The sequence below is a fragment of the Otolemur garnettii genome, unplaced genomic scaffold (assembly GCF_000181295.1).
Source record: "Otolemur garnettii isolate 467f Iridium unplaced genomic scaffold, OtoGar3 scaffold00029, whole genome shotgun sequence".
NCBI lineage: Eukaryota > Metazoa > Chordata > Mammalia > Primates > Galagidae > Otolemur > Otolemur garnettii.
In genome coordinates, this window is record NW_003852424.1 from 14,234,219 (window position 1) to 14,253,957 (window position 19,739).

At 52.8% G+C, this 19,739-nt stretch overlaps 2 protein-coding genes across 4 annotated transcripts in view; one reads left to right on the forward strand and one right to left on the reverse strand.

The window, feature by feature from the left end:
- Window positions 1–10,174, reverse strand: part of PCSK4 (proprotein convertase subtilisin/kexin type 4) — a 13,465-nt gene extending 3,291 nt beyond the window's left edge. For 2 of the 3 annotated variants that reach the window (XR_002773144.1, XM_023512594.1), the window contains exons 1-8: window positions 6,921–7,885; window positions 6,520–6,624; window positions 3,158–3,250; window positions 2,952–3,080; window positions 2,783–2,859; window positions 2,601–2,689; window positions 2,161–2,333; window positions 1,857–2,069 (exon numbers count right to left, since the gene is read on the reverse strand). Coding sequence is in view for 2 of the 3 variants with exons in the window: in XM_023512594.1 (XP_023368362.1) it covers window positions 1,857–2,069; window positions 2,161–2,333; window positions 2,601–2,689; window positions 2,783–2,859; window positions 2,952–3,080; window positions 3,158–3,250; window positions 6,520–6,624; window positions 6,921–7,370 (1,329 nt within the window). In the remaining variant the exon portion in view is untranslated. Of the gene's footprint in view, window positions 1–1,856; window positions 2,070–2,160; window positions 2,334–2,600; window positions 2,690–2,782; window positions 2,860–2,951; window positions 3,081–3,157; window positions 3,251–6,519; window positions 6,625–6,920; window positions 7,886–8,561 lie in introns of those variants that run through there. The other variant, XM_023512595.1, reaches the window with a different exon arrangement.
- Window positions 8,017–14,283, forward strand: REEP6 (receptor accessory protein 6). Its single transcript, XM_012804594.2, has 6 exons — window positions 8,017–8,243; window positions 11,409–11,502; window positions 11,584–11,722; window positions 12,020–12,188; window positions 13,451–13,524; window positions 13,935–14,283. Exons 1-5 carry the CDS (start codon window positions 8,129–8,131, stop codon window positions 13,486–13,488), a joined length of 555 nt encoding a protein of 184 aa, XP_012660048.1. The 5' UTR covers window positions 8,017–8,128; the 3' UTR covers window positions 13,489–13,524; window positions 13,935–14,283.
- The last annotated feature ends 5,456 nt before the right edge of the window (window positions 14,284–19,739 follow it).

Here is a 19,739-nt window from a genome sequence, read left to right on the forward strand (position 1 = left end):
TTTGGCGGGTCTGGGCTGGGGAATCGAACCCGCCACCTTAGGTTTACGTGCCTGGCGCCTTAGCCGGTTGAGCTATAGGCGCCGAGCCCCAAGAACTAATCTTAAAAATACCAAGGATTAGTTCAGAAAGTATCAAGGACTGAGTTCAAAAAGTACTAGAACTAACCTCAAAAAATACCAAGCATTAAGTTCAAAAAGAACCAAGGACTAGCCAGGCACAGTGGCTCATGCCTGTAATCCTAGCACTGGAAGGCCAAAGCAGCAGGATCATTTGATGTCAGGAATTCAAGACCAGCCTAAGCAACATACCAAAACCTCTTCTCTACAAAAAAAAATTTATTTTTTCTTTTTTTGAGACAGAGCCTCAAGCTGTCCCCCTGGGTAGAGTACTGTGGCATCACAGCTCACAGCAACCTCCAGCTCCTCGGCTCAAGTGAGTCTCCTGCCTCTGCCTCCCAAGTAGCTGGGACCACAGGCGCCCGCCACAATGCCCGGCTATGTTTTTTAGTTGCAGCCATCATTGTTCTTTGGCGGGCCGGGGCTGGATTCGAACCCGCCACCCCAGGTGTATGTGGCTGGCGCCTTAGCCACTTGAGCCACAGGCGCCGAGCCTACAAAAAATTTTTTACAAATTATCTGGGTGTGGTGGCACATGCCTGTAGTCCCAGCTTCTTGGGAGGTTAAGGCAGGAGGATCATGTTAGCCCAGGAGTTCAAGATTAAAATGGCCACTGCACTTTAGCCTGGGTGACATGGTACAACCCTGTCTCTAAAAAAACAAACAAGGATGGCGCCTGTGGTTCAAAGGAGTAGGGCGCTGGCCCCATATGCTGGAGGTGGTGGATTCAAACCCAGCCCTGGCCAAAATCTGTAAAAAAACAAACAATACGAAGGACTAATTCAAAAAGTACTAAGAAGTGAGTTCAATAAGTAGCAAGGACTAAGCTCAAAAAGTACCATGGATGAGTTCAAAAAGTAAGTACTAAGTTCAATAAATATCAAGGACTAAGATCAAAAAACACTAAAGATTGAGTTGAAAAGTCCGTACCGGGTCATGTGCCTGGAAGTCGGCCTGCCTGGAAGACATGGTGGCCAGTGAAAGGGCAACAACAATGGGACCTGGTCCTAGGACCATGCCTATGTTCCAGGGGCCACCTGAGCACTGGGAGGAAATGTGCTCAGGTTTGCTGGAGTTCAGGGAGTACCTGCTGTGTTCAGCCCCCAACCATCCTATTCTAGCTTCAGGGAACCTCGTGCTCTAGAGAAGTGTTATTGAAGACACATGTATTAGGTGGGGGGCTGGTCTGGGAGGCAGCAGCCCTTGGGTGGAGATCTGAAGGAAAAGTCAGCAGGGAAGAAGGGGGGAAACATTCAGGGAAGAGGGAAGGGCCTCCATGGAGGCCATGAGGCATGAGGGGTCTGGTGGAATGAAGGGGAAAGTTCTGGCAATGGGATGAGACAGGACACAGCAGTAGCCTGGGCACAGGGCTTGGTGTCATCCAAGAGCCATAGGAAGCCAGAATAGGGCTCTGATTGGGCTGATTGGATTGGATTTGGGTTTTCAAAGTGGCTTTTCATGAGGGAGGGGGGTGAGTGATAAAAATTACCTATTGAGGACAATGGATACTATTCTGGTGACAGTTGCACTAAGAGCCCTGACTCCTGACATCAGCATTATACAATTCATCCATGTAACTAAGAAGAAACACTTCAACTCCCTAAATCTAATGAAATTTTAAAAAGTAAATAAATCAAAGCAACTTTGGGAAGGTGTTGAGAAGTTACTATGGTAGGTGACAGGAGTTAGATTGGGGAGACCTATCAGGGGTAGTGGGGCAGGTGGCAGGTGTCACTCACAATCTGGGGGTCGGTCACAACACCGCTGCTATAGGTGGTGGTGAGAGTGGAGGCACAGGCCTCACTGTACCAGGGGACATGGCCCTGCTGGGTGGTGCTGCCCACAGACAGCGTATGGATGCTGTTGGTGTAGCCATCACAGTTGCAGTTGTCGTAGTGAAGGCCACCATTGCCTGATGCCCAGACGAAGAGTGTGCCCAGGCCGCCACGGCCCTGTGGGTGGAAAGGGGTGGGGAGGGTGGTGTTGGGCTGGCTCAGGCAGGACAAATGTGGGTCTCACTCTGTTGCTTAGGTTCCTGCTTACCTTTGTCACACCATGCCGGAAGGCCTCACGGGTGAGGATGCCAGGGCCGTCCACCGTGCGGCCATCATCCTCAGGGCCCCAGCTGGCACTGTAGATGTGGATGTGCTGGGGCTGCAGACTTAGTGACTGTGCCTCAATGACGTCAGTGATGGTGCCATCCAGCATGCGCACACCTGCATAGGTGGCCGGGCCTCTGCCCTTGCCCTCAGCACTCCCTTCAGGCCCCGTTCCTGCTGCCCTGCCCCAGTGCTCCCTCTACCCTGTGGGTGTGAGACCTTCCCCATGGACTCAGCTCCCCCACTGAGGCTGGGCCCTGACACCTCCCAGCAGTAAAGAGATGGGCACAGGATCTTCTTTCCCAGGACTGCTTGCCCCACTCTCCCTGGCATTATCCTCCTAGCCTGTGTTCCCAGGTAGAGCCTCTGGGAGATCATAGGTACCTCCGATTCGGGCGTTGAAGGCAACACCTGCACCGCAGAAGCCATTGTTCGAAATAGCTGCCACCTCCCCAGCACAGCGGGTCCCATGCCTGGTGCCAGGGCCAAGAGAGCACCATCACAGCTCGTGACTTCTTGTAGGAAACTCGGGGCCACCCCCAGGCACTGTGGGATTCCAAGCTCACCGATTCTCATCACTGGGCGTGTAGCGTGGCTGGGGATCCGGGTCGTAGTCATTAAAGTCGTAGCTGGCCAGGGGGTCCTGGGGGCAGGTGGGGACATCAGGGGGGTGGGCGGTGTCCCCAGAATAGGGGCCAGCCTTAGGACATGGGGAAGTCCTAAGAGACAGCTCACATAATTGGCCCAGAGGTCTGGGTGGTCCTTCTCGATGCCATCATCCAGCACGGAGACTACAATGCCCTGGCCAGACAGTCCCTGGTTCCAGACCTGCAGGATGTTCAGGTCCGGCTGCACCCCGTTGTTCTGCGCAAGGCAGGGGGGCCCAGGGTCAGGAGGGCTGCAGCCAGCCCCACCCCACCCACTCCGGCTTGGCTGCTTACCATGTACCACTGCTTGGAGAACCAGGGATCTGTGGGCACCACCAAGGAACGCTTTACCCGCCGCCGCAGCGTCTGCTGCTCGAACCACTGCACCTGTGGAGGGCATGCAGCTGGCCTGTCCACTGCTGTCTCTTGGGCCCCTTGGGGTGCAGGAAGGAGGTGGAGAACTATGGGCCTCCATGTGGGTTCCTGCTAGGAGATCCTGTTTTCTGGAGCTACTCTCTGGAGTTCCCACATGCCTAGGGTTCTATCTTCAGTCAGATGGGGCTGGGGCTCTCAGACAACCCATCCTCAAGCTCACAGATGCAGGGCCTCTGCCCAGCATGACTGGGGTCCTTGCGTCACAACCCTACACTATCCCTCCTGTTCTCTGTCCTTTTGTCTGCTTCTCTCCTGCATCACTCCCTAAACTAGACATTTTCCTCTAGTTCCCCCTCCCCAGTCTAGGACACTCCTGGATAGCCATTCCTGACTCCTCCCTGTTCCTGCAGCTGTCCCCATCTCTCTACAATCTGCTGTCAGTAACACAATAGCATTGCTCTTTCCTGAAACCCTCCTGTGGCTTTGCCTGCCCAGCCCCACCACCTCTCTACTGTATAATTAGAGTGACCACTTTATGTTCTCAGAGCCCTTGCAGTGATTTCCACCCCAGGACCTTTGCACATGCTGTTCTTCCTGCTTTGGCTGCTTGCTCAGACTCCTGCCCATCCTCTCACCATCCTTTTTTTTTTTTTTGAGACAGAGTCTCACTATATCACCCTTGGTGCCATGGCATCATAGCTCACAACAACCTCAAACTCTTGGGCTTAAGCATTTCTCTTGCCTCAGCCACCCAAGTAGCTGGGACTACAGGCACCTGCCACAACACCCAGCTATTTTTTTTTTCTGTAGTCTCTGTCTCACTTTATCACCCTCGTTAGAGTGCGGTGACGTCACAAGGCTCACAGCAACCTCCAACTCCTGGACTTAACGCGATTCTCCTGCTTCAGCCTCTCAAATAGCTGGGATCACAGGCACCCACCACAACGCTCAGCTATTTTTGTTGTAGTTTGGCTGGGACCAGGTTTGAACCCGCCACCCTCAGTATATGGGGCTGGTGCCCTACCCACTGAGCCACAGGTGCCGCTCCCCGGCTATTTTTTTGTTGCAGTTGTTGTTTAGCAGGCCCAGGCTGGGCTCAAACCTGCCTGCCTTGGTGTAGCATATGTGGCCAGCACCCTGCTCATTGAGCTATGGGTGCCGAGCTTCCTTCTTTCTTTCTTTCTTTCTTTCTTTCTTTCTTTCTTTCTTTCTTTCTTTCTTTCTCTCTCTCTCTCTTTCTTTCTTTCTTTCTCTTTTTTTCTTTCCTTTCATTCTTTCCTTCCTTTCTTTTTTTCTTCCTTCCTTCCTTCCTTCCTTCCTTCCTTCCTTCCTTCCTTCCTTTCTTCCTTCCTCTTTCTTTCTTTCTTTCTTTACAGTCTCAAGCCGTCGCCCTGGGTAGAGTACTGTGGAGTCACAGCTCACAGCAAACTCCAACTCTTGGGCTTAAGTGATTCTTTAGCCTCAGCCTCCCAAGTAGCAGAAATTATAGGCGCTCGCCACAATGCCCAGCTTTTTTTTTTTCTTTCTGGTTTCAGTTGTCATAGCTGTTTGGCAGGCCCGGACTGGATTTGAACCTGCCACCTCTGGTGTATGTGGCTGGTGTTTTAGCTGCTTGAGTTATAGGCACCAAGACTTTTTTTTTGAGACACAGTCTCACTCTGTTACCCAGGCTAAAGTGCCCTGGTATCAGTCTAGCTCACAGCAACCTCAATCTCCTGGCTTCAAGGCACCCTCCTGCCCCAGGATCCCAAGTAGCTGGGACTACAAGCACTTCCAGAAACCTGGCTAATTTTTCTATTTTTAGTAGAAATGGGGTCTCACTCATTTTTGCTCAGGCTGGTCTCGAACTCCTAAGTTCAAGTAATTCTCCTGTTCAGACTCCCAGAAGGATTACAGGGTGGGCCACTACCCCTGTTCTACCCCTCTTCTTCTTCTGTTTTTTTTTTTTTTTTTTTAATTGAGACAGAGTCTCACTTTGTCACCCTGGGAAGAGTGCCATGGCGTCATACCTCACAGCAACCTCAAACTCTTGGGCTCAAGCGATTCTCTTGGCTCAGGCTCCCTAGTAGCTGGGCGTACAAGCACCCACCAAAATGCCTCAGCTATTTTTTTTTTTCATTTACCAGGCCCAGGCTGGGTTTGAACCCACCAGCCCCAGAACATGTGGCAGATGCCCTAACCACTGAGCTATGAGTGCCCAGCCTGCCTGATCTCTCTTACTTTTTTGGTCTCCTACTCTCCACACCAGCTCATATCCCCACACCTTGACAGCTAACCCTGACTTCTCTCTCTCCCTGTTCCACTGTCTGATCCATCTGCAAGTCTTGGCCTCTCTCTTGCAAACCACATCATAAACTGGCCAATTCTCTATGTCTCCCAGCAGATGGCCCTGCAACCCATCCCATACTCCTTTATGGCTCCCTAGAGCTTGAGACTCAGTCTCAATTTCTCAGCTTGGAAACCACGACTTTTTTTTTTTTTTTTTTTTTTGAGATAGAGTTTTACTATGTCGCCCTTGGCAGAGCGTTGTGGCGTCACAGCTCACAGCAACCTCAAACTCTTGGGCTTAAGTGATTCTCCTGCTTCAGCCTCCCAAGTAGCTCAGACTGCAGGCACCTGCCACAATGCCTGGTTATTTTTGTTGTTGTTGCAGTTGTCACTGTTGATTTTAGCTGGCCTGGTCTGGGTTTGAACCTGTCAGCCTCTGTGTATGGTTAGCACCCTAACCACTGGGCTATAGACAACGAGCCCCAAGACCTTTTCTTAACGGTGGCCTGGTCTAGGCACCTCTTTGAGCATCTGGAAACTGAGTTCTGGTCTCATGACAGCAACACATTCATTGGGTGACTTTATTCCTGTGTTGTAAAATGGGCCAATTCCCTTCCCTCCATTCTATGAACTGGATAGGGAAGACAAAACTTCATCTGTCCCTCCCTACTCCAGTACCTGGGGCCCTTCATTTTTCAGGGTGTGCTAGCGACCCCTTTGTAAGAATGAAAATACATCGCAGCATTAGGAAGGTTGAGAACCACTTGGCTAGAGGAATGAGTAGGAGTGGTAAGAGATGCCTCTTGTGTAGGTGCTATGCTTTTCTCAGGCCTACCCCATCTGGGCTCTCACTGGATGTTGGGGTGGGATAGACGTAAGGTTAGGATTAGGGAGAGAGCAGAGAACAGGTGACCCTGCCAAGGCCACACAGCCATTCATTATAAGAATAACTGAAGGTGACTAGCAGACCCCAGAAGCGGACAGAGAGGGGGCAGCCTCAAGGCCAGGCTTACCTTGGGATCTTTCCTCAGGCGCAATCGGTGGCCCCAGTGTGGGGTCAGGGACTGTTGGACCACACCCCGGTGCCGCAGGTGGTAGTACTGTCCGTCAGGGAAGATCTGGGACGGAGGGGAAGAGGCCGCAGCTCTGGGATGTGGCTCCCTTGATGGAGTCCCCCACGGGGACAAGGACCAGCCCTAGGCCCCCGTCACAAGAATCATCCACCTCCGCCCACCAGGAGCCCAGGTAGAGGCTTTACGTTCCCTGTGGAAGTCCCAAAAGCCGAGGTTGGCCGAGGCAGGGGTATGGGCTGAGGCTCCGTGATATTTAATGGGCCTGGGGACTTCCTGTCATCGGTCGAGGTCTGGGGGTCGTCCAGCCCTCCCCACTTCGCGTCCATCCGGGTCCCACCCACCTGCCCCAGGTTGACGAAGCCGAATTTGCGTGCCAGGCGCTCCGCATCCTGGGAACCCTGGGACACCCGCACAGCCCAGCTGCTGACATAGATAGGGGCCCGGGCCGAGGCCGCCCGCGCAGCCAGGGGGCCAACAAGGGCCAAGCCCAGGGCCAGGGCCAGGGCCAGGCACAGCCAGAGCTCAGTCGGGGCGGGCCGCATGCCGGCGGGGGCGGGGCCGGGGCGGGGCCTCCAAGAGCCCCTCCCCCCGACCAAACTGCCGAGTGGATCCGAGCGCCCGCCCCGCCTCTGGCGCCATAGCAACCCAGAAAGCTTCAATTCCCGGGGGGCATTGCGGATACTCCCCCCTCCTAAGAGGGGCGCGTAGATCCACCAGAAGTTGAGGGGAAGGACACACGTCCGCACTAGTCTTCTGCAGACCCACGCCTTCTGGAGTCTCAGTCTTCCCATTTGCACAAGGACAGAAAGCTTCTGACTCAGAGAAGAGGGTTCGCTGTTGCTATGACGGTCCCCAAATAAAGGTTTGGCCCCGCCCACTTCTTTACACACCCCTCCTGAGAAAATCAGATCCTCCTTCTATGAGGTCCAACCAGAATTGTTCTTTAGAGTAAGTCCCGCCTCCTCCTATAAGCCCCGCCCAGTCTACGGCGCACCTCAGATTCCGCACGGCCTCCTTTACAATTTGCCCCGCCCCTCCTCTGGTCTCTCCCGTGACTCTTTTCCCGTTTCTCCAATCAACTCTGGCCTTCTGCCGGCCCCTCCCATCAGCTCTGTTTTCTGACTTCTTTTTTCTTCTCTACCACCCCAGCTACACTCCCCTCAACAAGGCAGCCAATAATCCCGGCCCTGACGCTGCCCCTCCAATAAGCTACGTCCCACTCCAGCTTGACCAATCGGCACCCTCGGCCTCCGGGCCCCGCCCCCTCCCGGTCCTTTGGCTGCCTCGGCGGCCGGGGCCCGCCAGAGGGCAATGCGGCGGAGGAGACGGGGCAGGCCCCACCTCCTTTGTCCGCCCTGCCCTCCCATTGGCCAGAGCAGGGGACCGGGGGCGGAGCCCGGCTCAGGGGCGGACACCGGTCCCGGGGCTGACACTAGCCCCAGCGCGGAGCCGGGCTGCTCCCGCTGGGGGAAGGCGGCACGCGCGCGGCGGGGCCGGTGCGCAGGGCAGCAGGCGAAATCCAGCTGCCAGCCCCCGGCCCGCCGGTGTCATGGACGGCCTGTACCAGCGTTTCGAGCGCTTTCTAGGACAGAAGAACTTGGTCACCGATGCGCTCGGGGCGCTGGAAGCCAAGACCGGGGTCGAGAAGCGGTACCTGGCAGCAGGTGAACCGTCTGGGGCGCTCGCCCATTTCAACGACTGGTAGACTGAGACCCTGGACACAGGGCTCTCGGAACTGCCCCCCTCTGCTGGGCGCGGCTGCAGGGTCCGGCGCGCCCCATTGCCCCACGGGGAGACTGCGATCCCAGGGAGGGCGTCTTGGACGGGAACCACAGGATCTGCTTGCAGCCTCTCCCCCATCCCCACCGCGCGACCTTGGGCCGGCCCCCCCCCCCATCCCGGCCCCTGAAGCACCCTCACTCCAGCCTCGGTATCTGCCCGACCTCTGTCCCCTCCCTCGGAGCCCTGGGTGCCCGCCAGACCTAAGTCCTGTTCTTCCAGTTGCCCAGAGGCCCTGGGGCAGAGGGGGGTGGCAGGGCAGCTGGTGGCCAGCCCGTCTCACTGTCCCCCTTCTCGTCTGGATCCCAGCCCAACAGCGAGAGTAGAGTTCTCCTGCTTTTCCAAGGGAGTCTTGAGGCCAGGAGGGTTAGGGATTCTCTCAAGGGGCTGTCAGGCCCTCTCTTATTTCCCTACCTGAGACTGGCCTTTTGGCCTGCCCACTGCCCTTCCCCAGGATCAGTGGCTTTGTACCAAGTAAATATTTGTTAAGTTGGAGATAGATGGTTAGACAGCTGCATTGGGGTGCGTGGTGGTTGGGCCAGGGCCCATGGAGTGGGGGGTACAAACACCCCAATTACAACTCCTTTCCATTTGTAATTTTCTATTTTCTCCTCGAAGATGTTGGGTGGCCCTTTCCCCTGTCTCAAAATGTATGCAATCAGCATATAGCAAGCACCCCTTAAATGACTCCCTCTTCTTGTGGTGTCCAGAGGCCTACTGGCTGTGCCTTCTTTTCTGGGAAGCTCCCCCACTATGAAACCCAAAGACACTTTGTCTGGACCCTAGGATCAGTCAGTTGGGGTGGGCTGTGATTTTTTGAGAGTGGTCACATTCTGGGAGTCCAGTTATCCCTCCATTTTCCCACCTACTGGGGGATTCCCATGCCATGCAGCTGAAGGACAGTCTGAAATATGTGTCTATACCCCAGAGGCCTCTAGGTGCTTAGGCCATGTGCAGGCCATCAGGGCAGGCATACCCAGGCTATGCCTGTCCCTAGGAGCAGGTCCCTGACCTCTGCCCTGGATCTCCATGTCCTTGATGCCAGTGGGTGGAGAATTTAGATTATAGAGCACAAGGGAGGAGGGGAGTGTGGTGATAGCCTGAGAGGCTGTGCCACTGGAGAGGAAATTGAGGCACAGGCAGGCAGGGGCTGTCCTGTCTGAAGCACTTACTTCCCCCCTGCCATCCCCACCCCCATCCCAGTCCCATCTGGGGCTGATCTCTGGGACTGCACCCCCTCCCATAGTCCTAAAGTCCAAGGTCATCCTTTCATTGCTGAGACTGCAGAAGAAGGGATTTAGGGTAGGGATCCCCTAGGAGAGCCCCTCCTCCCCAAGTAGAAAGGGAAAAGGAGACATACCCTTATCCTTCTCTTCCCCCCCTGTGAGTCCTCTTGGACCCCATCTGTCCCCCCATAGCCAAATCCCACGCCCCTGGGGAATGGATGAGAAAAACTCAGAGGAGACAGTGATTGGGAAGTCACCAGACTCCTAGGGCCAGCTGGGGCCCTCCCCCTCCTGACCTTAGGCACTTGAGGATAAAGCTTAATGCTGGTAGCAGGAAGGGTGTGGGTGCTTTGGGCCTTTGCCCTTTGGTCCAGAATTGGCGGCCTCTATCTCTCTTTCTACAGATAACATCCTTCAGGAAAGTAAGGAGGCTCTCCAGGCTCTCTGGAGCCCTGAGGTCCCCAGCGTGACCTTTGGGAGTCCTCCCACCTCCCCTAGTTCTGGATGCTAAATGAGATAAGGCAGGGGAAGCACAGAGCCCAGCACACAGTTGGCACTTAATAAATGCAACAGTGGTTGTTTTTTTTTTTTTTTTGACAGAGTCTCACTATGTTGCTCTCTGTAGAGTGCTGTAGCATCACAGCTCACAGCAAACTCTAACTCTTGGGCTTAAGTGATTCTCTTGCCTCAGCCTCACAAGTAACTGGGACTACAGGCACCCACCACACTGCCTGGCTATTTTTGTTGTTGTTGTTGTAGTTGTCATTGTTATTTGGCAGTCCTGGGCCAGGATCCAACCCACCAGCTCTGGTGTATGTGGCTGGCACCCTAGCTGCTAAGCTATAGGCACAGAGCCAGTGGTGGTTATTCTTTTCAGAATCAGGTTTAGGATTGTGGCTCAACTCCTGGTCACACCCATGCACACCTTTTCATCTGAACCCTCACTGCTGGGAGTATGTGGTAGTGGCCAGAAAGTGCTCCATAAATGTGCAGAAAGGAGGATCATAGGAAGCAAGGTTCACTAACCCCATTTAATGATGGGGAAAATGAGGATCCATGCAGAAAGAGCCTTGGTCAGACTGCTAGGGGTAGAGAAAAAGTCCCTCCTAAGCCTGGGAGATGGAGGGAAGTGTTCACAGTCTCCTGATAAGACAGAGGTTCTCAAAAGGGTCAATACTGCCTCCCCAGGGGTAGTTGGCTATGTCTGGGGACATTTGTAGTTGTCATGACTGGGGGTGCTCCACACACAGAGTGGGTGGACGCCAAGGATGCTGCTTAGCACCCTGCAGTGCCCAGTACATTTCCCCCACCAAAAAGGCAATAATGGCTGAATCCCAAACATCAGCAATGTCAAGGTGGAGAAACCCTACAGAGTAAAATACTGTGGCCTTTATCTGCTGGCCAGGAATCCAGTCTTAACATCACAGCTCCCCCCACCCTTTTTTTTTTGTATTTTCTGGCCAGGGCTGGGTTTGAACCCACCACCTCCAGCATACGGGGCTGGTACCCTGCTTCACTTTTACATTTTTCTCCCATCACTGTATTCAACATTGGCCTCTTATTCCCAGCCCCTCCCAACAGACATGGAATGAGACAGTTCTAATTGCATATAATCATGTATTCATTCAACAGATATTCACTAGGCAGCTACTCTGTGCTCATACCACTGCTGAACAGTGGCTCAGAGCTGAGCTCCCTGCCTGTGAGGGGAGCTCTCAGCTCTGTGGGAAGATGGACCAAGTCACAGGGCTTAGGTTCACATTACCATTGGGGCATGGAGGGGTGGTGCCCAAGCCCCAGCTCACCCCCCACCTCTCTCTGCAGGAGCCGTCACTCTGCTAAGCCTTTATCTTCTCTTTGGCTACGGGGCTTCCCTACTGTGCAATGTCATCGGATTTGTATACCCCGCCTATGCCTCGTGAGTGCCTGACTGGTCATCCACATGGGGGTGGAGATCAGGGTGGAGGGGCTGCCCTGAACCTGCTGCACCTTCCCACAGAATCAAAGCAATCGAAAGTCCGAGCAAAGAAGACGACACCATGTGGCTCACTTACTGGGTCGTGTACGCCCTGTTCGGGCTCGTCGAGTTTTTCAGCGATCTACTCCTGTTCTGGTTCCCTTTCTACTACGTGGGCAAGGTGGGCACTTGTGCAAGGTGGGAACAGTCCTGGAGCATATGAGACTCAGGATTATTCTTAGGAGGAAAACACTCAGACCCTTTCTTGGGGAAACAGGCCCTGCCTGGAGGCTGTCTAAATGGTGTAGATTCAGGCTCACCCCAATAGGATGTCTGAGGGTAGAGGGCCCACCCAAAGAGGCATCTGGTGGTGGAGATCCAGTTCCCACCCAGGATGGGTGTCTGGTGGGGCAGTGTGGCCCTCTTCCCCTCCAGGGATGCTGAGATGGGTGGGGGCTGAGCGTGACCTGTCCCACAGTGCGCCTTCCTGTTGTTCTGCATGACACCCGGGCCCTGGAATGGGGCCCTCATGCTGTATCACCGCGTAGTGCGACCACTGTTTCTAAAGCATCACATGGCCGTGGACAGCGTCGTGAGCAGCCTCAGCGGGCGAGCCTTGGACGCAGCAGCAGGAATAACCAGGGACGGTGCGTGTTCACAGGGTGCTGTGCCTGGCTGTCTCTGTCTCCTGGGTCTCAGCCTGTCTCTCTGTCCCATCTTCCAGTACACTTTGCCACTCACCTCCACCCTGCCTCCCCTTCTGCCTTTGACCACTCTGTCATCTCAGCTGCCTCTCTTACTGTCCACCTCTCTCTCTCATGCTCTCGGGAAACAGTCCTGCAGGCCCTAGCCCGCAGCCGGGCTCATGTCACCCCAGTGGCTGTGGCCAGGCCTTCCGCTCTCCTCGAAGCTGACCAGGGGGAAGGTATGGGCTATGTATATGCATGAGTGTGTGCTCATGTGTACATGTATGCGTGTGCATGTGAGTGTATGCGTGAGTGTGCATATACTCTCTTGTATGTGGTTCATGCATGTGTGTGCAACTATGTGTGCATTGGTGCTCTATGTGCTGTGTGCCTCTGTTCATGAGTGAACATATGCATATGTGTGTGCAACATTTGTGTATGTGCATATGCATATGCATGTGTGCATCTGTCTGCCCGTGGTGAGTATATGCTTATGTGTGTAACCGTCTGCATGTGTGCATTTGTCTGCCTGGGGGTGAGAGTGCATATGTGTGTGTGCATGTACATGTAAATGTACATATGTATCTGTCTGCCTGTGAGTGAGTGTGAAAGTTGTGCATATGTGTGTGCGTGTGCATCTGTCCACCTATGGGTGTGAGATGAGAATGCATGTATGTGTGTGCATGTGAGTGTGCACATGTGCATTTGTCCACCTGTGGGTGAGAGTGTGAAGGTGTGCAAGGGCATTTGAATGTGTGTGTGCATATATCTCCCTGGGGGTGTGAGTGTGTGCATGTATATGTACTGGTGTATGCATGTACAAGTGAGTGTGCATGTGCATACCTGTCTTCGCATGGGTGAGTATGAGTATGTGCATATGTGAACGTGTGCATCTGTCTACTATGAAAGTGTAAGACTGTGTGTATGTATGTACATAAGTGCACATGTGTGTGAGATTACATGTGCATACATTTCCACCACCACATGAGTGTGCATGTGCTTATGTGTGCACATGTGCATATGTCTGCCTGTGAGCGTGTGTGACCATGTGTCTGCCTATAGGTGAGTGTGAGAGTGTGGATGCCTGTGTGTGCTGGTCTCTGTCTTGGAAGATGGCCATCTGGCTCCTTGGGCCAACCCCAGCTCCCACCAGCAGGCTCAGTCTTTGTACCCAGCAGCCTGGTAGAGTCCCTGCCTCACCCCTGCCTTCTCTTTCTCTGCAGTCAAGGCTGGCCTGACCCCATTGCAGAAGGACAAGTGAAGACATCCCCAGACTCATTCCAGGACCTCCCGACTGGTGAGAAGGGGAGCACATCAAGACCCCAGTCCTCCACAGTGTCCTCCATGGATTCCCCAGCAGAGCCTCCCAACAACCCCTCGGGTGCCGAAAAGACCACAGGGTCCCCATTAAATACCACCTCGGGCAGCTCCCAGTCCCACTCCTCGACCACCCCCAGCTCTGGGTTCCAGGGCCAGGTGACCTCTGGCTCTTCTAGTGGCTATCAGCTGCCCAGCAAGGCCCGGGTCCAGCGTCGGGCTCGAGGCAGCTCCCACCGGCCCAAGCAGCACATCCAGCCCTCTATCACTTCCCGGGGTCCCTTCCAGCTGGCCCACCAATCCTTAGAAACTGCGCAGGATCCCAATGCCACCCCCAGCCTGGTGCCACCCCACGTCCAATCTCCCAGTGGCAAAAACACCCTCATACAGCCCCCCACCAAGGCCCCCCGTGAGCCAGGGGACACCACCCCGAAGACCAGTAGACAGCATGAGAAGAAGAGCTCCAAGAAGCCTACCTACAGTTCATCTGGGAAGAAGCCTACCTACAGTCCATCTGTGAAGAAGCCTACCTACAGTTCATCTGTGAAGAAGCCTACCTACAGTTCATCTGTGCCTGAGTTGGTCCCCCGCCACTCGGAGACCTCTCTGGAATATATCTCAGAGTCCACCACTGAGATCACCTATAGCTGGCCACGCCATGGGCACAACCTGCAGGACTGCTGGCACCTGAAATACCTGGCTTACTAGGAGAGGGCCCAATAAAGCTCATCTGGACCAAGCTTGTGCATCGTGTGTGTGCTTGGCACCCTGGACAAGGGGCTGTGCCAGCACTGTCCATTTACTCAGGCATAGATAGGGATGGGCCCCACCTTACAGATGAGGAAACAGGCCCAGAACAATAACTTTTCCCACTCTAGGTCTGGCCAAGTGGGCCAGAGTGGATGCAAACCCTGGAAATGCTAGTCTATAATCAAGTTGCTTTCTTCCTTCCCTCCTCAATAAGTTGTCAGGCCTGTTTGTATGAATGCACATTTATTTGTTTGTTTGTTTATGAATGACAGGGTCGTGCTGTGGCATCATCACAGCTCACTGCAGCTTCAAACTTCTGGCCTCATGTGATCCTCTTGCCTCAGCCTTTGAAGTAGCTGGAACTATAGGTACATGCCACCCTGCCCAGCAAATTTTAAAGTTTTTTTAGGGAAGGGATCGTGATAGGTTTCCTAGACTGGTCTTGAACTCCTGGCATCTGCCTGCCTCAGCCTCCCGAAATGCTAGGATTACAGGGGTGAGACACCATGCCCAGCATGCTTTTTCTTCTTTTCTTTCTTTTCTTTTTTCTCTTTCTCTTCTTTCTCTCTCCCTCCCTCCCCTTTCTTTCCAGCCAGGACTCTGATAATAAAAACAAGCCAAGACAGATCAAAAAAGGAAGCCTGTTTCATGGATATAGAAGCAAAAACAAAAAACAAACAAGCCCTGCCCCCCTACAAATGAAGCCTAACATTGTATAAAAAAATATAGAACCCCTATGCTCAAGTTGGGAGTTGGGATCCCTGGTGCCAGAACGTGAGGAAGCTGTGGGCAGGTGGGGCTGCCCAAAGACATGGTTGCAGTGACACTCAGAGTATGGGCTGCACCCTGGTACCCTCATACCTGTCTGTTATTGGAGGGGATGGGGGTGTAAACTCTGCTTCTCCCCAGGAGGCATCTCTTGGCATCAAGTCCCTGGATCAGGGAGCCACTAGGAGGCCTCAGAGTCACAGCTTGGGTATGACATAACCCAGATCTGTGCATTACATACAGTCAACCCCTTCCACCCAAGCTCTTCTTCTCCAAGGCTCTCATTGGTCACAATTTCTGGTGGAAACAAAAGGACAGGCTAGTAGGATAAACCACAAGTCCAGATGTTACATGGGCTCATAGGGCTGTAACTTAGTGGTTTCCAAACAGGAGAGATTTGTCCTGGGGGTGTCATTGGCCCTTGTCTGGAGACTTTTTTTTTTTTTAGACAGAGCCTCAAGCTGTTCCCCTGGGTAGAGTGCTATGGCATCACAGCTCACAACAACTTCCAACTCCTAGGCTTAAGCGATTCTCCTGCCTCAGCCTCCCAAGTAGTTGGGACCACAGATGCCCGCCACAACACCCAGCTATTTTTTGGTTGTAGTTGTCGTTGTTTGGCAGGCCCAGGTTGGATTCAAACCTGCCAGCTCTGGTTTATGTGGCTGGCACCTTAGCTGCTTGAGCTACAGGCACCAGCCCATGGAGACACTTTTGACTTCTGCCCAAATGCATCACTGGAAAATCGTCTCTCCCCAGTGTAGTGGAGCCACTTATGGGCCTGGTTGGCCCCACCCACCGAAGACAATTTTCCAGAATGCAGCTGGGAGCAGCCACCAACACACATGGCCTCACATCACACTCAAATAAGGGAGGAGCAGAGAAGTGGGGCCAATTCATTCATTCAATCCCTGGGCAATTATTGAGCACCTGCTGTGTGGCAAGCCCTATTCCAGGAGACAGTGGGATGGCAATGGACTAGAGAGATGAAAACTCCTGCCCTTGAGGATTTGGGGGAGTAATAACAGGATAAATGTATAACACATGGTTGTCAGAGGGAGATGAACAATGTAGGGAAATGTAGCAGGGAAGGGAGCTGGGGGTTGAGGGTGGCAAGGTCAAGGTCCCAGGAGGCCTCCAGCAGAAGTGATGTGTGAGCAAAGACCTGAAAGACATGAGGAAGGGAGCCGCATGGGTATCTTGGAGAAAGGAACAGACCATGCAAAGGCCCTGGGGGCAGGACCATGCCTGGTATATTGGCAGAATAGAAGGGGGCCCATGTGGCTGGAGTAGAGTAGGGGGAAGTCTTGGGCACTAGACTAGGCGGGTACCCAGAGTCTGTGGAGAGGACTTTGGCTTTTCCTTGGGATGCAGGATTTATCAGGAGATAGGGAGCAAGGATAATCATTAATTAGCCCCCACCATGCCCTGTGGTTCTGAGTCTGCTAAAGGATAAGCTCTGGTTATGGTCCTTTTGTTGGGGGGGGGGTGGGAGATGAAGGTCTAGGATTGCTTTGCCTCTAGCCCTCAACATCAGAAAGGGCAGCAAAATAGTGGCCTTTAGCCCCTTCAGACTTGGGTCTTTTTTTTTTTTTTTTTGAGACAGAGTCCCACTATGTCACTCTCGGTAGAGTGCCATGGCATCACAGCTCACAGCAACCTCAAACTCTTGGGCTTAAGCAATTCTCTTGCCTCAGCCTCCTGAGTAGCTGGGACTACATGCACCCACCACAATGCCTGGCTATTTTTTGTTTTGTTTTGTTGCAGTTGTCATTGTTGTTTAGCTGGCCCAGGGAACCTGCTAGCCCGGGTGTATGTGGCTGACGTTGTAGCCACTGTACTACGGGTGTCAAGCCCAGGCTTGTTTTAAATTTAAGCATACAGAGAATTATCACCAGTTACTTAGGACCAGCCCTCTCCCCAGCACTGCCCACCTGCAAGGTGAGCCCTATCCTGACATCTCCCACCACCACTAATTGGTTTTCAGCTTTGTCCTTGAACTTCACATAAGTTCTGTTCTCCTTCATGTCTAACTCATGCATTCACATCTCTGAAATCTGTCATGGTATTCCGTGGACTATCAGGCCTTCATCTTCCTTTGTTGGTGCATAGAATTCATTCTGTGGATATACCACAACTTCTCCAACCCATTCCATGTTAATGTACCTTTGAGTTGTTTCCAGTTTGTGGCTATTGTGACTAAAGCTGCTAGGAATACTCCAGAACCAGCCTTTGATAGGGAGAGGGTTTGTTTCCCTGGAGCACTCATATGCCCATCAGAGGTTGCAGGGGACAGGGGAGTGTTTGAAGTTCCCAGGCCTGCCATGACAAATGACCACAAACTGGTGGTGGTGTAGTTTTGAAACAATATGAATTTATCCCCTTGTAGCTCTGGAGGCCAGAAGTCTGAGATCAAGGTGTCAGCAGGGCCACAATTCCTTAGGGGGCTCCAGGGGAGAATCTTTCCTGCCTCTTCCACCTCCTGGGGGCTCCAGGTATCCTTGGTTTGTGGTCAAATCATTCCAGTCTCTGTCTCTATGTTCACACAGCCATCTCCTCTGTGAGTCTCTTATAAGGACATTTGTCATTGGATTTAGGGTCCAACCTAATTGCAGGATGATCTCATCTCAAGATCCCTGACTTAATTACAGTCTTTCACTAAATAAGGTCACAGTCACAGGTTAAGGGGTCAGGACTTGGATGTATCTATTCAACCCACTACAGTGAGTACATAGTCAGCTGTAACAGACACAGCCAAAGCGCTTAACAAAACATTAACACCAGCCTCCCCTCCCTTCTAACTCTTCAGCGGTGGACTCTGGTTGACTGGCCATGTGTCCTCTCCCAGATCAAGCCCCTGAGGAGGGTACCACAGGGTCAGAAGACACACAGCAGGTGCCATCCAACAATAAGGCAATGTATTGTCTGGAGAAAACCAAACAAAAATAATGATAAAAGCATCCAAATCTCATCAGCTTACCATGGTCACCATTAGCAATGGTGCAATGTGGTTGATAAAAACACTCCCCTCACCCTCTGACAAAAATCTTCTTTGAGTCCAATGAAACAATTGTGCGATTATTTTGTTTTGTTAACATGGTTGCAAGTTACAGACTTGCACACTCTAGTTATTTATTCTTTAATAAATGTTGCAAGTCTATTCAGTGAATTCCTAGTTCTGGATGAGTGAAAGGGCTTCCTCCAAGGGGGAGTTCCTGTTTGTTTTCTATCATTTGTGGTCCTGTTGGCAACATATTTGCCTGTAACCCAAATGGATACCACCAAATGGATACAGCAAATTCCAAATAAAAAAACGAGATCTGGGGGTTGTAAAGATGAAGAAAACTTGTTTCATTTCTGCATTTTTTGTGAGACAGAGTCTCACTATGTTGCCCTGGGTAGAGTGTTATGGCGTCACAGCTCACAGCAATCTTAAGGTCTTGGGCTTAAGCAATTCTCTAGCCTCATACTCCCAAGTAGCTGGGACTACAGGTGCCCGCCTATTTTTTAGTCGCAGTTGTCATTGTTGCTTGGCAGGCTCGGGCTGGATTTGAACCCCCCAGCTCCAGTGTATGTGGCTGGCATCCTAGCCTCTGAGCTACAGGTGCCGAGTTTACTTGGAGTTTTTATTCCTGTTCAAAATGTAAACCAGGAAAACAGAGAGTGATAGTTTCATTGGGTAGCTGGACATGTACATTCCTATGGACCTCTTTTGCAGAATGTGAGAACCAATCTTCCTCCCTCCTTCCTTTCTTCCTTTCTTTCCTCCTTCCCTCCTTACTTGACAGAGTCTGACTTTGTTGCCCTCAGTAGAGTGATGTGACATCATAGCTTACAGGAACCTCAAACTCTTGGATTCAAGTGGTCCTCTTGCCTCAGCCTCCCAAGTAGCTGGGACTACAGGCACCCACCACAATGCCTGGCTGTTTTTAGAGATGGGGGGTGGGGTTCTTACTCTAGCTCAGGTTGGTCTGGAACTTTCCAACTCCTCCGCTCAGGCAATCCACCCGCCTCTGCTTCCCAGAGTGCTAGGATTACAGGCATAAGCCTCCACGCTGCTCATATCTCAAGAGAACCCTTAGAATTGAAATGTGTTCTGTTTGCTTTTAAAGCTAAAGAGCAAATCTGGAGAACAGTGTTTATTGCTGGATATTAGTTACATGACTTTCTTTGGAAACAGTGTTGTCATTCCCACCAGTGTTAAGGAAAAATGTCGGGGAAGGTGCTGTTCTTGAGATCATCTTGGGGTGAAACAGCGCTCCTGGCGGTGGTGGCCGCAGGGCAGCTTGGCACGTCTGGACCACCAGCTGCCTGGGTCTTCTTGCCTCCTGTTCTCGGCTTCTAGGCTTTGTGCTACGTCTCAGGCTTCAGATCATAGCCTAGCGTAGGGTGCCTAGAGTGAACCCTGAAAGTATGGGCGCTCACAGCCATTTTCGGGATAGGTGGCCGGGTAGTCTCACGGGGTTCAGGGGTCGAGAGGGCCCTACATCTTCATCCCCTGACACTTCCCAGACCTCAGCGGGGAGGATTCATGCTACGAGTCTGGGCAGGCAGACAGGCCTGGGTGCTCCACTGTTGCCGTGGGAAGCCTGATGAGGAAGGAGAGTGTCCACGGGGAGTGAGTGTCCGCGGGGAAGTGGGCAGAAGGCACTCTTGTAGGAGTCTCCCCAACTCCTACAA